This window comes from Cottoperca gobio, chromosome 16 (genome assembly GCF_900634415.1).
Source record: "Cottoperca gobio chromosome 16, fCotGob3.1, whole genome shotgun sequence".
Taxonomy (NCBI): domain Eukaryota; kingdom Metazoa; phylum Chordata; class Actinopteri; order Perciformes; family Bovichtidae; genus Cottoperca; species Cottoperca gobio.
Window position 1 is genome coordinate 24,554,631 of NC_041370.1, and position 16,752 is coordinate 24,571,382.

The 16,752-nt window shown below is 41.9% G+C and overlaps 1 protein-coding gene across 1 annotated transcript in view; it reads left to right on the forward strand.

The window, feature by feature from the left end:
• The window catches only part of ascc3 (activating signal cointegrator 1 complex subunit 3), a 180,652-nt gene that overhangs the window by 36,455 nt on the left and 127,445 nt on the right, over positions 1 to 16,752 (forward strand). The window contains exons 7-8 of the mRNA XM_029451214.1: positions 127 to 262; positions 477 to 602. Coding sequence (XP_029307074.1) covers positions 127 to 262; positions 477 to 602 — 262 coding nt within the window. The remainder of the gene's footprint in view (positions 1 to 126; positions 263 to 476; positions 603 to 16,752) is intronic.

Here is a 16,752-nt window from a genome sequence, read left to right on the forward strand (position 1 = left end):
TACCATTTTCTTTCTCCTCATGTTGAAGAACATAGTGTTACCCTATCAAGCACCTTTTATTTACAGTTAACAGATTCTTCCTTTTCTTAGTTTTTCATGTTCCATATGTGGTGTTTGCTTGCACAGGGAGCAGGCTCTGCTGACTGCACGGCGGGATCCTGTACTGAGCAGAGACAGAGTGTATGAACGCATTCGATATCCCAATGTCTATGACGGCTATGCAGAGGCCACAAAGATGCCTGCGTTTGTTGGAGGAGCCAAGGTGAGGCTTGAGTAACTGTTAGTTCTGAGTTGGTTTTAGTCTGCTTACAATGCAAAGGTTTGCACAAAAAAGCGTTAAAACACAGATTTGAATCCAGTATGTCCAGTAATGGTGTTCTGTTCTATGTGATGGGCCTTTACATGCAGTACTTTAATCTAATTTTTGAATTTGTGAGTTCTGGGTTTTCCTCATTTCTTGTGTGTGTGACATTCAGATGATGCTACCCGAAGGAATCCGCAGAGAGAACACTAAGATGTATGAAGAGGTGGAGATCCCACCAAACGAACCCATGCCCATCGGCTTTGAAGAGAACCCAATCTACATCTCTGAACTAGATGAGGTAGGAGCCACTGTGCACTGTGTGTGGATATGTGTGTGTGTGTGTCTGTACACTGTGTGTGGAAATGTGTGTGTGTGTTTGTGCACTGTGTGTGGATATGTGTGTGTGTGTGTCTGTACACTGTGTGTTGAAATGTGTGTGTGTGTTTGTGCACTGTGTGTGGATATGTGTGTGTGTGTGTTTGTACACTGTGTGTGGAAATGTGTGTGTGTGTTTGTGCACTGTGTGTGGATATGTGTGTGTGTGTTTGTGCACTGTGTGTGGATATGTGTGTGTGTGTGTCTGTACACTGTGTGTTGAAATGTGTGTGTGTGTTTGTGCACTGTGTGTGGATATGTGTGTGTGTGTGTTTGTACACTGTGTGTGGAAATGTGTGTGTGTTTGTGCACTGTGTGTGGATATGTGTGTGTGTGTGTCTGTACACTGTGTGTGGAAATGTGTGTGTGTTTGTGCACTGTGTGTGGATGTGTGTGTGTGTGTCTGTACACTGTGTGTGGAAATGTGTGTGTGTTTGTGCACTGTGTGTGGATATGTGTGTGTGTGTGTGTGTCTGTACACTGTGTGTGGAAATGTGTGTGTGTGTGTTTGTACACTGTGTGTGGATATGTGTGTGTGTGTTTGTACACTGTGTGTGGATATGTGTGTGTGTGTTTGTGCACTGTGTGTGGATATGTGTGTGTGTGTGTGTGTGTTTGTACACTGTGTGTGGATATGTGTGTGTGTGTGTTTGTGCACTGTGTGTGGATATGTGTGTGTGTGTCTGTACACTGTGTGTGGAAATGTGTGTGTGTGTTTGTGCACTGTGTGTGGATATGTGTGTGTGTGTTTGTGCACTGTGTGTGGATATGTGTGTGTGTGTGTGTGTGTTTGTACACTGTGTGTGGATATGTGTGTGTGTGTGTGTTTGTGCATTGTGTGTGGATATGTGTGTGTTTGTACACTGTGTGTGGATATGTGTGTGTGTTTGTACACTGTGTGTGGATATGTGTGTGTGTGTTTGTACACTGTGTGTGGATATGTGTGTGTGTGTGTGTGTGTTTGTGCACTGTGTGTGGATATGTGTGTGTTTGTGCACTGTGTGTGTGGATATGTGTGTGTGTGTTTGTACACTGTGTGTGGATATGTGTGTGTGTGTGTGTTTGTACACTGTGTGTGGATATGTGTGTGTGTGTTTGTACACTGTGTGTGGATATGTGTGTGTGTGTGTGTGTGTTTGTGCACTGTGTGTGGATATGTGTGTGTTTGTGCACTGTGTGTGTGTGGAAATGTGTGTGTGTGTTTGTACACTGTGTGTGGATATGTCTGTGTGTGTGTGTTTGTGCACTGTGTGTGGATATGTGTGTGTGTGTGTGTTTGTACACTGTGTGTGGATATGTGTGTGTGTGTGTTTGTACACTGTGTGTGTGTGGATATGTGTGTGTGTGTGTTTGTGCACTGTGTGTGGATATGTGTGTGTGTGTGTTTGTACACTGTGTGTGTGTGGATATGTGTGTGTGTGTGTTTGTACACTGTGTGTGGATATGTGTGTGTGTGTTTGTACACTGTGTGTGGATATGTGTGTGTGTGTGTGTGTGTTTGTACACTGTGTGTGTGGATATGTGTGTGTGTGTTTGTACACTGTGTGTGGATATGTGTGTGTGTTTGTACACTGTGTGTGGATATGTGTGTGTGTGTGTTTGTACACTGTGTGTGGATATGTGTGTGTGTGTGTTTGTACACTGTGTGTGGATATGTGTGTGTGTGTTTGTGCACTGTGTGTGGATATGTGTGTGTGTGTGTGTTTGTACACTGTGTGTGGATATGTGTGTGTGTGTGTTTGTACACTGTGTGTGGATATGTGTGTGTGTGTGTCTGTACACTGTGTGTGGAAATGTGTGTGTGTGTTTGTGCACTGTGTGTGGATATGTGTGTGTGTGTGTCTGTACACTGTGTGTTGAAATGTGTGTGTGTGTTTGTGCACTGTGTGTGGATATGTGTGTGTGTGTGTTTGTACACTGTGTGTGGAAATGTGTGTGTGTTTGTGCACTGTGTGTGGATATGTGTGTGTGTGTGTCTGTACACTGTGTGTGGAAATGTGTGTGTGTTTGTGCACTGTGTGTGGATGTGTGTGTGTGTGTCTGTACACTGTGTGTGGAAATGTGTGTGTGTTTGTGCACTGTGTGTGGATATGTGTGTGTGTGTGTGTCTGTACACTGTGTGTGGAAATGTGTGTGTGTGTGTTTGTACACTGTGTGTGGATATGTGTGTGTGTGTTTGTACACTGTGTGTGGATATGTGTGTGTGTGTTTGTGCACTGTGTGTGGATATGTGTGTGTGTGTGTGTGTGTTTGTACACTGTGTGTGGATATGTGTGTGTGTGTGTTTGTGCACTGTGTGTGGATATGTGTGTGTGTGTCTGTACACTGTGTGTGGAAATGTGTGTGTGTGTTTGTGCACTGTGTGTGGATATGTGTGTGTGTGTTTGTGCACTGTGTGTGGATATGTTTGTGTGTGTGTGTGTGTTTGTACACTGTGTGTGGATATGTGTGTGTGTGTGTGTTTGTGCATTGTGTGTGGATATGTGTGTGTTTGTACACTGTGTGTGGATATGTGTGTGTGTTTGTACACTGTGTGTGGATATGTGTGTGTGTGTTTGTACACTGTGTGTGGATATGTGTGTGTGTGTGTGTGTGTTTGTGCACTGTGTGTGGATATGTGTGTGTTTGTGCACTGTGTGTGTGGATATGTGTGTGTGTGTTTGTACACTGTGTGTGGATATGTGTGTGTGTGTGTGTTTGTACACTGTGTGTGGATATGTGTGTGTGTGTTTGTACACTGTGTGTGGATATGTGTGTGTGTGTGTGTGTGTTTGTGCACTGTGTGTGGATATGTGTGTGTTTGTGCACTGTGTGTGTGTGGAAATGTGTGTGTGTGTTTGTACACTGTGTGTGGATATGTCTGTGTGTGTGTGTTTGTGCACTGTGTGTGGATATGTGTGTGTGTGTGTGTTTGTACACTGTGTGTGGATATGTGTGTGTGTGTGTTTGTACACTGTGTGTGTGTGGATATGTGTGTGTGTGTGTTTGTGCACTGTGTGTGGATATGTGTGTGTGTGTGTTTGTACACTGTGTGTGTGTGGATATGTGTGTGTGTGTGTTTGTATACTGTGTGTGGATATGTGTGTGTGTGTTTGTACACTGTGTGTGGATATGTGTGTGTGTGTGTGTGTGTTTGTACACTGTGTGTGTGTGGATATGTGTGTGTGTGTTTGTACACTGTGTGTGGATATGTGTGTGTGTTTGTACACTGTGTGTGGATATGTGTGTGTGTGTGTTTGTACACTGTGTGTGGATATGTGTGTGTGTGTGTTTGTACACTGTGTGTGGATATGTGTGTGTGTGTTTGTGCACTGTGTGTGGATATGTGTGTGTGTGTGTGTGTTTGTTTGTACACTGTGTGTGGATGTGTGTGTGTGTGTGTGTGTGTGTGTGTGTGTGTGTTTGTACACTGTGTGTGGATGTGTGTGTGTGTGTGTGTGTGTGTGTTTGTACACTGTGTGTGGATGTGTGTGTGTGTGTGTGTGTGTGTGTGTGTGTGTGTGTGTGTTTGTACACTAGGGTTAGATTGCTATGGGGATTTGAAGGCCGACAGGGACATTTCTGAGGTCTGAACGGGTAAATCAGAACAATGAATATGTCCGTATTGAGTCTAATGATCTTTTAAATGAGATAAAATCAGATATTGTGATATCACGATACACAATTGCATCATCTCAATTGATAATTACAAGCATATACAACTCAAATTTGTGAGAAAATCTGATGTAAAAGAGTTTGGTCATGTTTTTACATCTCACTTTCCAATAGCACTCATTTCTATGTGATTAACAAACTGGACTCCAGTTAAATAAAGTATTGTCTTAATCTGATTACGCTGTATGTGTGTGCATGCTGTTAACTGTAGTTCACATATAAACTATACGTCAGTGTACAGCTGGATATATTTATTTTTCACTTGAAACGGTTATGTTCATTATGCAGTAAAGTTCTTAATTAAATGGAGAAAAAAACCCTCAAGTATTTAATTCACACAGGAGTATCCAAGGCTTTACCATGTGATTATTCCATATGGAGTGTTTATTCATTGAATTAGCAGAGTTCATGCTAATTTGTGATGTTGTAACCGAGATATGAAATGACCTACATCAGGATATATTCTGGCCCTGTCGCCCGGCCCTACATTTAACAAATGTTGTATAATACTACTGTAATCGTATACAAACATAGTGTGAGCTTCCATGAGCTCTGGGTCGAGGGTGTAACGGCAGGAACAGAACGTTCGGCTGGCAGGGAGTCAGGGCGGTGCCCCAGGATCAGTTTGCACAGACTGAATTCGAGCTAACTGCTAACGGAGTCTCTTACAGCTGCCAAGACTCCTGTCAGCGGGAGAGGGCCAAACAACATTACAAATTATTTTCTTGTTTCTGCCACTTTGGATTTAATCCAATAAACAAACTATCAAAACATACACATGGACCCTGAACTGAAAAGCCCTCGGTGCAGCTTAGGAATGCCACTGGTTAAAAAGCACGTGAGATAATACCGCTGCCACGCCCAGAGCACTTACTTTGATATTTAATGTGAGATGACTGTGTGGCCGGCCTCTCTGGTGGAGCTTTCGCTGCGGGACCACAGGCTGCCACGGCAAGCCGACTGCAGCTCGGCACTCACTATCGCCTCTCGAGGTACAAGTGGTATTACAAGACAGTATGGGTCGGGGCTAGCAGGTTAGCATGCTCATTTCACTAGATATGTTATGTAGTGTCTCTGCTCTCTTAGACAACACATTTCAGTTGCGTCTTTGCGCTTCACTTATTAAAAACCTTTATCATTTACAAATGTTGAAAGCTGAACCTAAATGGATTCAACATGGGACTTGATAAGCCGATTCCAGGCTTTACATTTGATACAAAGCTATGGGACCCCACTCCTGGAGTACTTTCCCAGCTCTGCCTCTCCACATATCAGCATTATGAGGTACTTCTGTATGGAAAACAGGACTTGTCTACATGTCTGTTGAGCTGCCAGGAGAGTTTGCTAATACCCCGAGTATATGGTGGTCCCTGTTATCCTCCATCCCAGGGAACAGGAGAGCACTGTGGCTGTAATGGCCAGTGAGTGATGTTCCCTCTTAATGGAAGTGCTGTAGCTCTCAGCCGGCTGTCAGCCGACACAATGACCCGTCAGTCTGGCTGACACCTTGACTGACAAACCCACACTTATATGGGTACATACATTCCCCCTAGCCTCTGGCGGCCTTTACACAGCCACCACTGGACCGTATTAGGGGGCAGCAGGCTGGACAAGCAGGAGTTGAGTCTGCTCCAGCCCTTGGGGAGGAGGTATGGCAGGAGGGCGGAGGATACTCCCCACACATCATTGTCTTTGAAAGGCTCTGCTCCCATCCTGTCTGCTGAAGAGCACTTTGTAATCCATCATTACTGCATCACTAGTGAAGATGCAGCAGTGCAAAGGGTCACCCCTTCTGCTCTGAGTCTGTTCTTTTGTTGATGAAGGCCCTAACGTACAATATCCGTAAACCTCAGAAGCATTTTGTCACACTACAGGAGACTAGTGTAACTGCTCACCTCTCTTAACTTTCCTGTCACTCATGCTAATCGGCATCATGATAAACAAGATCTAGCTGTGTGTGTGTGTGTGTGTGTGTGTGTGTGTGTGTGTGTGTGTGTGTGTGTGTGTGTGTGTGTGTGTGTGTGTGTGTGTGTCATAAACAGATGGTTTAATCACATTTACACTGTTGCGCTTGATGTTTCCACAGTTTGTAATACTGGCTCAGGTGTGTGTGTGTTTGCGGTGTGCTTAGGTCTCTTCAATGGCTGTCAATTTCAATCCTCATCAGGGTGATCTTTGAGGATTTGACCAATAATCCTTCCATTAGGCACAGGGCTGTGTGCTGTACAGTCAAATAGCATTGTGTATATATGAAGAGCAGTGTTTATGTTCATGGCTGCCTTCCTTTCTGTGTAGATCTTTTTTACTCTACTTTATTGTACAGCTACAGTAAAAACAATGCAGTGTGAAGGTGAGCTTCTCGGAGATCTCCCATAGCAGACTCACATGTGCGTATGTCTGAGAGAGAGAGAGAGAGAGAGAGAGGGACAAAGAGAGGAAGAGAAGGTAGACTTTTGCACGCAATGTTTCTATTTATTTAATAACTTACAGAATATATATATATTCATAATATTAGTGTAGATAAAAAGCAAAGAGAAGAAACTGTGCAGCAATCGAATGATGATTTAGAATTTGAATGTCAATGTAATGAATGAAGCTTTTATTGGGTACATCACCTAAACATACAACTTCATGCAATGAACAGTAATACATCACAACTGTTCTACTTCCATCGGCTTGTGTATGTACAGCCAAGTCTTAGCCTCGAGGACGTTTCAAAATCTGCCCATCCACTATATCAGGGGTCGGGAACCTTTGTGGCTGGGAGAGCCATAAAATTCTAATATTTTTTAATGTATTTCCTTGAGAGCCATATATTTAATAAAATTTAACGCAACTTTATGCGTACATTTTTAATTATAACACGTCTCCGAGTACTAATAGCGCTATCAGTGTTTCATTGAACAGGTGCTCTTTTATTAAACAAACTAAACGCTTATGTTATTTATCTAATGTATGTGCACGTTTCTGTGTCTACTGCACGGGTGTCAAACTCAAGGCCACAATTATATCCAGAGCGAGAAAATATAATTTCTCTATCATAACTGGCCCGCCGGTGTTGGTAATTAAATCAATGCATGGCACAACCACGGGAAAAGACATATTTGAGGAAGTATCTAAATGTGTGAATGAAATGAAGCTGCCCCGGGACAAACTGACGGGACTGACGACAGACGGAGCCTGCGATGTGATGAAAAGAGCGGATTAGTGCAGGATGTGGGAGAAGATGCAGCGGGAGAACTGTGCAGGTGAGCTGACGGTGTATCACCGCATCACACACCAGGAAGCGCTGTGTTGTAAAGCTCTGGAGATGGAACATGTAACAAGCACCGTAACACAGATAGGAAACTTTATAAGAGTCAATGTAAGTCTCTTCCTAAGGAGATACATTCTGAACAGGGCGGTGCGATGGCTCAGTAGAGGGAAAGTGCTGAATAGATTTTTCGAGTTGCGTGAGGAAATCTGCCCGTTTTTGGAAGCAAAGGGAAACACACCACAGATCTCTGGGACGAAAAGTGTCGATGTGCGCTGGCCTGTTTGTGCGACATAACGAAGCATCTCACTGTTAAACTCTGATGCAGAAGGAAACTTTGGTCACTACGTGTTTCCAAACACTGACAAACATCTCCACCGCTGTGTTCCCGACAGCATTCTGCTGATCAACTGAACGTATTTGCAGACTTTGCCGCTCAGAAATTAAAATTGAACTGCTCAGCAATCCGTTTGCAGTTGACTTAAATATGTTCCATATCTTTTTGCACTTTATCCAATATGTGAATCCTGTTCAATAAATGTGGACCGTGTTTGGCCCTCGACGTAGTCCCAGTTTTTAATGTTGGCCCTCTCTGTGATTGAGTTTGACACCCCCGGTCTACTGCTTGCTTTGTGTAGTTTCTCCTCTGCTGGGTTTTGCGAAGGGCGGAGCTTCACTGCCGACACACACCGACAGTCAGAGACAGAGTGGAGGAAAGGAGAGGGGCGAACTAAAAAATCTGCGAGCCATATTGTGTCATCGAAAGAGCTATATATGGCCCCGACCCCTGCACTATATATATTAGAAATAGCTTAGTAGCCTATCACTGCTGTTTGTGATTGTGTTTTTTCAATGACATACTTATTCCACAAATGTTTTAGTTGTGTCTAAACGGAGAGCGATCACTTGTTGACAGACGCGGAGAAATGTATATCTGGTGCAATCAGCCGGCTACTGCTTGCGTGAGAATTGACATATCGCGTGGCAATATTATCATTCAACACAATAATGATTGGCAATAATAATGTTTTTCACAGGTTGACAATATCAACTTATTAATTCTGCGCTATATTCAGTCTCTTGCTTTTTTCTCTTGCTTTTTCTATGTTTCACCGCATTTTTGTAGCTTATAAAAAATTAATAAAAGATGCTAGCACATGTCTAACGCTGTACCTAATTGTACCAGCCTCACTGCTGGGTGAAACACATTCTCTTACACATTGTGTTCTGGTGTACGTCTGACAAACTTGCTCTCCATTAGAAAAACGTAACTCCTAACAGTTCCATTTTTACTGTGAGGATTCAGGATCCCCTGATGAACACATCATGTGAGTTTCATGTGGAGTGTCAATAATGTGACCTTGGCAGCAGGTTACATAAATTGGTACTGCTTGCTGGCCTCCAGAAAATGTTGATCTCAGTTACTTTGGGGCTCCATGACGCCGGTGGTTGGAGTTGTTGTGGCTTGGAGGTAAATGCGGCCAAATGTGTAAGTCCGCTGCCACATTTTCTGATCGAGCATCAATTTCCTTACATCCATACCTTTTCTTAATTATGAATGAAAGGTGAAGATTGTATGCGTGGCAGCAGGTTTAAGATATTTATTCAGAAGATTTTAAAGCTCCTCTCCACTCTAGCGGTGAAGTTGTCCACTGTTACCGAGCCATCCATTACACACTAATGTCTGTCAAACTAGGTTGAATATTTAAAAAAGTTTAAATGGGATTTAAAAGCTGAATTATACCCATCATGTAAGAAAGGATGTGGACCAGTTTAAATGGAGTTTCTCGCTGAACGTATGAATGAGTAGTTCAAGTTGCATGAACATTTCCTCCATTCATGGAGAATGTTTGTTTGAACATGTGGATTATTTCTGAAGTTATGAATGAGACGCCAGACGTATGTTGGACCCTGTCTGTCACTTCGGCAGGTTTCACTGTTATAGTAGGGGAGACCGGGGGAAACTGTAACGGCTCAAATTAAACATCCCAGATTAGAACTAACCTGTGAATGAAATATCGTCATGTGACCTGATTTTTCATCTTCAAAGAATCTAAATCAAGAACTATTAAGAACTGGAACCAGAATCAGAATCGTTAAAATCCAAACTATACTTTGAGACATTACTGAATTCCTGTCCTAGCTTCTCCTGCAGAGACTTAAAGTTAAACAATCTGAATAGCAGATGAAGTAAATCCTCTGAGGCTCCATCTCTGTCTTCTCTCACTTTCTAAAAGGCTTATCTCTTTTTTTCTCTCAGTTTCTCGCTAGCTCACTAGCAGTTTTCCCTTCATCTTTGAAAGTCCCTGTGTAACTGATATAGATTGATATGGAACCTCTTCAGCTGAGTGATGTGAATTAGCCTCAGTCAAGCAGCGGCTCTATTCATTAACTTAAGCCTGGGCAACTCTGGAACAAAGTGCCTCACTCCTCTAAAGCGCCGGCACACAATGCCTAATAAGTCTTTACGTGCTATTAGGAAGGCTTTGAAATGCAGGCTGAAAAGTCTGACGCTCCCCCCTCCTCTTCCCGTTTACACTGAGTGCCGATTGTCATTTATTGAAAGCTGTAATGGGAAACAGGGCTGTGTGAGTCTCAGTACGCCTTTTTAATAGCTCTGTGAAACATTAAAAGTGGGAAATTTATTAGGATGCTTTTTAACTAATGAATCAGGGTCGAGGCGTCCCATGCTTGCCACTGTGGTAAAAGCCTTCCTAATGTATCCAAATAAATATGTTACTCTGTGGTTTGTGAGTGAGAGCAAGTGCCACACTTTCGTAGTACTCATGGAGCAAACACGACGTATTACTACATCGCTGATGTGCTGAAAGCAGAACGGACACTGGAACTCAACTGAACCTCACACAACTAAAGTACTAATTGATAGGGATCCACTCAAGCTGCTCACGCATTCTAAGAAATCACACATTACCACAGGGAAACAGTCCGTAGAGGGGGAAGGATTAAGGGACTTAAGCTGCTACAGCAGAGCTATAGTGGCCGTGGGTGGGTTGAAAAGCACAAGTAATGAATGTAGGTCTTTCAGCTGCTTCACACTTACAACTCTGTAATGGCACGATTTTATTTCTCTCTTATCAACAAAAATAGTATTTTCATCCACTAATTAATATCAATTGCCTCTACTTTGCCATCCTTCCGGCTGTGTTAATTGCTGTCAATGAAACCAAACACTTGATGCAAAAGCCCTGAAATGAAGAGATTATGCCCTTTGAGCTGCTGGACACCTTTAGTGTGACACGCGTGCAGAAAGTGTTGAGTGTCACTGACTCAGCTCACTGCTAATTGAAAATCTGCGTTTCTGTTAGAGGACAGAAACTCAGAGCAACAGAACGATGACACATGGCTGGTGTTTAATGGTGTGGCGTACATTATCCTAAATGTATCAAGACAACATAGAAAAAGTGTTGACTGTGCATTGCAAGCAGGACCAACGGGAAGTTTGAGCGGTAGCAGGTCAGGAAACAGGGAAAATAAATATGATCAAATATAGTTATAAGACCAGGATAATTAAGAATAAAGGCTGTAATAGAAGTGTGTTTCAATGCCTTGTTGTCCGTGACGTTGAGATTAGGCTGGCGTGAATGGTACCCTACAACTAATAATGTCATATTGACTATTGTGCTGCTCATTAACAAAATTACTACTTTCCCTTTTTTTCTATCCGTGTTAAATGACTCAACACTTTACGGCTCATTACATCACATTAAAAGCTCACTTGACTTGGTTATGACAGATTTATTTCATCTTTAGAGTAATATGTAGTTAAGATAATCACTTAGTGGGGCACGGAAAATAATTGCGTTAGTTTAAGTCATTTTCTCAATCATACATAAATGTAGGTAAAGTTAACAGAACATATTAAACGCTGAATAACAACGTCAGATGACGCATGGCGTAACAACAGCGGTGCAGACATTTCTTTAAACACGGGGGCGATGAAGAAACATTTAGAAAATCAATTTTGTTCCACATGTTGATAGTCCTGATACATCGTACTTTTGTGTGGAAAAAGTCAACAGGACAAAACTCCCCGGGATGCTTCAAGTGTTAGTTTTGCACCACATTTCAGAAGATCATGGCCGAGCTTTTCTTTTTAGCTGCAGCTTGTTCTCCGGGGAATCCATGCTTTGACTGTGCAGCCACGGTACTTCTTCACGTTGCCAATCAGCGTATTTTGATTACGGAAATGGATAGTTTCTTACGTCCCCTTTTTAGTAAAGCATGTCCCCTTTGAGGACCCTGAAACGTCATAGATCCCCCCCTGCTTTGAGCTGCTACAAAGATTTATATGTGAAACATCGTCCAGGAGCTGTTGGGATTAATTGATGTATAAGCCTGTTCTAAATAAAGGCCTGGATCTGCAGTTGAGCTTAATAAAGCTATGTGTCTCAACAAAGATGCAGTTGGGGGAGTTGAATGATAGTCTGACGTCTACTACTGTCTCAGCTGATGGTTACAGGTGAGCAGGCCTGGTTGTGTTGTCATTTTCATCCGCCATCACAACCCTCACTCAGCATCCTTTGATTCCCCGGGCTGTCAGATTACCCTCTCCTTTCCTGTGCAGGAAGCAGCCAGTGTTTAAGCACAGGCCTGCAAAGATGATGCAGAATTGAACAGCCCTCCATCTATAATTAATCCACTTTAATTGCATTTCCTAATCCAGTTTTGATGTGGTTCCCCCACAGCACACAACTGTGGCTCAAATGTGTTTGCTTAGACTCGCAGATAAGCAGAAGAGGCAAGTCTTTTTTTGAAGTATTCAAGGGTTCAAGACTTTTACAATCCTCTCTGGTGGAGAAGCAGAACTCTATCTATCTAATCTACCTATTGTCTGTCAGTCACTTAAAACGCTGTGTGCATTCTGCTTCTTTCACTTTCTAATTCAGTTAGACGTATTCTGTTTCACTTCCTTTATACATCTTGGTGCCTGATCTTTTTGTTTGTTTTGTGTCTCATTTTAGTTAATCCATTATAGTTAGTTTTAATTCAAGCAAAAATAAAGACAATAAACATGATGTATACTATTATATAAAACTGTATTAAGATTACATTTTTGCCATGTTTTTTTGTCAAGTGTCAACATCTTAGTTGTGGCCTTTCATCAAGCAGCCTGAACCTTTTAGTTTGGTCATATTATTGTAAAACTTTATGAAGAAAGTTAAACCAACTGTCTCTAGACTCTTGACCTTGCACTAGCCTGTGGGGTGATCAGCTGTTGCAAAAATATTTCTTAAGATGTCTTGAGAGTTATTCAAATCTATTGACTTCGTGTACCTCTAATATGTGGCAAGGTTGCATGTGATTGCACTAAATAATAAGGTGTCCTTATTATGTTATCTATAATAATCTATGATATATATTTCTGGGTACTAGAATATTGAGAATGAACTGTGACTCTCAGCTCCTACTATACTGTAGGTGTTTACTCAGCACAGGGAACCTTCAACTCCATGCCATGTTTTTAGTATTTTGAAAAAGCAAAAACTGTCTATATTGTTATGGAGATTGCATCATAAATACCCCCCCACCCTAGAGGTCCAGAACATTTGCTCCAGGGTCAAACTTCTTAAATACTTTCTTACTAGCAACAGTACATTTTTAGAATCCTGAGAATGACAGCTTTAACCATGAACACTAAATCAATGAATCAATAAAAATTAATTCAAGGCCTGAACCGTTACTTACAGCCCAGATTATAACTATATATTACACCAGGGCTGTCAAGCTCATTTTAGTTCAGGGGCCACATGCAGCACAATTTGATCTTAAAGTGGGCCGGACCAGTAAAATCACAACATAATAACCTGTAAATAACAACAACTCCAAATGTTTCCCTACAAATACATTCTGAAAATGTTCAAATTTGATCTTTTTACAAAACATTATGAACAACCTGAAATTTCTTAAGAAATAAAGGTGCAATTTCAACAATAGTATTAGTTTATCATTTACACATGTGTGTTACAATTTACAGATCACAGTGTATCTACAAAGGCACAACACATTTAGTCACAGGTATCTGGAACAGTAGTTTACTTTATGATCAAAACAACTCATTTTTACACTTTGCAAAGTCATCCCGCGGGCCGGACTGGACCCTCTGGCTGGCCGGTTTTGGCCCACGTGTTTGACACCCCTGTATTACATTATTAGAAAGGTTGTAGCCAGTGAAAGTGTTGCTGGCATATGTAATTAGCATGCTGGTGTCTGTATTATTTATGCGCGGCCAAAGAGGTTTTTCTTGAGAGAAAAGTTCCACTCTGTCATTTTGATAGGAAAGATAGTGCACGGCAGATCTTTCTCTCCATGATGATTGATCCATAATGTTCTAGAATGATTTATGTGACAGAGTAAACTTCTAAGCACATCACTTCATCAGTTTCAGTTTATTTGTAATCCAGTACCGGGGAAAACGAAAGCGATATCTTCTTCTTGTTTTGGTTGCGCAATAGTTGACGCACATCCTTTGTGCCGTAAATGGAGCCTTCATTTCCCCGGATGATCTTACCTTGCACAGTGAAAGAGAGGCTTATTGGGAACCAATTTAAACTCAAAATGTACGTCATAGTAAGGTAAAGCATAATGTGTCTATTGCCACTTTTGAAATTAAGCTTTTCACATGTAATTTTGAAAAGCTTAATTGTCTTTTTAGTCTTTGAGTAGAAAGCTGTAAAGCTGTGCTGTAATGGACATTATTGATGGAAACACATCTTTTGAAGTATTAGTATGTACACCACAAACATGTGGAGTTTATTTAAAATACTGAAGATGATATTATGGTAAGAAAAGAAGTCACAGTAACATAGGCATTATGAATTATACAAATACTTAGTACTTGTATGTGAGGTGCAGGTTGGACTGCACCGTGTTTGTTTGAGGCTTTGGGGCTCACAATGCTTACAGCGCTTCTTGGGCAGGTGCATATGGATGGAATGATGGATTACCTCACTCCTTGCTTCCTCCCTCCTACTCCCAGCCCTCCCTCTCCCTTCTTTGTGCCTCCTCCTTCCTGCTGCTGCTGTTCTTTAGGGAAATAAATGGGCTTCCTGTTTGCTGCATCCGCATCTCACTCTGTCAAACTCCACCATACATCTGGTGTGTAGGGTATGTGTGCATGTGTGTGCTCAACATGCACATGGATCCATAGGATTGGCTCTGGGATTTACGGTGTATGTGCGCGTTTGTGTTTTTGAGTGTGTTTGTGGAGGTGTGTTTGGCCAGGTCATTTGGTACTCTGCATGCAGGTTTGGAGCAGGCTGATAAGCTGTTTGCAAAAACTGGCAATTAAAAGTTGATCAGGCTGTCAATTCAAATGGAATGAAATGGAACCAGAAAGTAATTAAAAGGATGGCATGCAAATCACAACAATTATATCTCTTAGCTTCCCATTACTGATGCACAGAGGAATTTAATTAGTTTAGGAGCTCATATAGTGATTTATACAGTAAACACACAATAACAGAAACTAGCAGTTACCATTATAATAAAAAAAAAGAAGCCGGTGGCAGCTTACACAGACTGGCCATCTCAGTTTCACTAATACACCTACAAACAGGGAGGCCAATGGATATGGACAACACTGGTGTTTAGCTGTTGCTGTTGAATCATTAGTGTGATCTATGTGGGTCCAATTAGTGTGTTTTAAGTGGCTGGTGGATTGGTGGGATAGTCTCAGTCCTCCTAGTTTGCCCATATGGCCGTAGGCTGTGTATCCACTGTGTTAATGAGCCTGTCAGCTTCCATTCCACTCAGCATTGGCCCAAGATGGGCTGATGGGCATCTTCTTATGCACACAGTATGTACTGCTGAGAATGACTTTATAGACTGCATACAAAGCTAACTCAGTGTGTATTTCTTTTTAAAGAAGCATTTGCTCTTTCATCACCCGACTTTCTTCATAGTCCAGAAAATGTTGTGTTTCAAGTCCCGCTGGAGCCAGCTGGGTTATAGAGATTGGTTTTGCCCCTGACTCAAACAGCTGCTCTCATTAAAAACTTTATTTAACTCTGCTGCTGAAAGGTTGACCACAGATGTGTATGGTCCTATATCAGCCAGCTGGGCTCTGCAGAGCTTGCACTCTATGTTTAAATGCTGGGGCCTTGCTATAAAAGGGGGGATGCTTTTGACTAAATGTAGCCAAGAACCTTCAGCTGCAATAATGAGGATTGACTTGCAATAAAGCCGCAAGTAAGTTGTCATAACTGCTCCATTTTAGTAGGTTTTGGTGACAGGCTTCAGAGATCTGATTGTAAGAAAACACTAAGCTACTGGGTGTCTATACTTGAGTGCTGTATCTGGGGAAAAGAGAACAGAAACTTGGCATCTTGCCAGACGATGTCACTTTCACTTTGTGTCTCAAAGCCTGCAGCTTATGACTGAATGTGATCACCTTTTACACTTCTCTAGCGTTGCAGGTCTGAGTGAAGGACATGCTCATTGTGTTGTGCATTAGCCAAACTCCTTCCAAGTCAAATATGCAGCAAACATTGTTTTGATATTCTGATATTTACCTGGATTTTGCTTTTGGATTTAGTTTATTTTACATGAATTTTACATATAATGTTTTTCGTAAAGAGTAAAAATAATGAGCACCTTGCAGCCAATACACAGCGGGACACAAGCAGGGTTCTTCCTATACGTGAACACCTGCATGATATCCGTGGCAGAACACCTTCTGCCTGCCTACAACACTGACGTCACACCCTTGAGACAAGTTGTCAGGCACATCTGGATCTCCAATTGGAAGATGTGTACATACATTACCATAACAATGAAGCCAGAGAGGTTTTGAGGAGAGAATAAAAAAGCGCTGAAGATTTCTAAAGATCATTAAATGATGGCAACTTTCTATTTACAACATGTATGCTTTACCTCAAGGTGAATACTGGGGCAGGCACACATTTACATGAATTAGCATGTCTAAGGAGTGTGGGGACACTGGCTTTTTGTTACAAACAGACAAAGTCGATAAATCAAAATGAGGGCCAGCCGCTCAAGTGATTATATTTGTAGGAATGAGTGTGCAGAAGCCTCGCAAAATAGGGTAAAGATCAGTGGTCCATAATTCAAAAATGAATATTTATAAGTAGGAGCTCATTGGACTTGGCCCTGGGGGAAATAAATGGTCGACAGGAGGAGAGTGGAA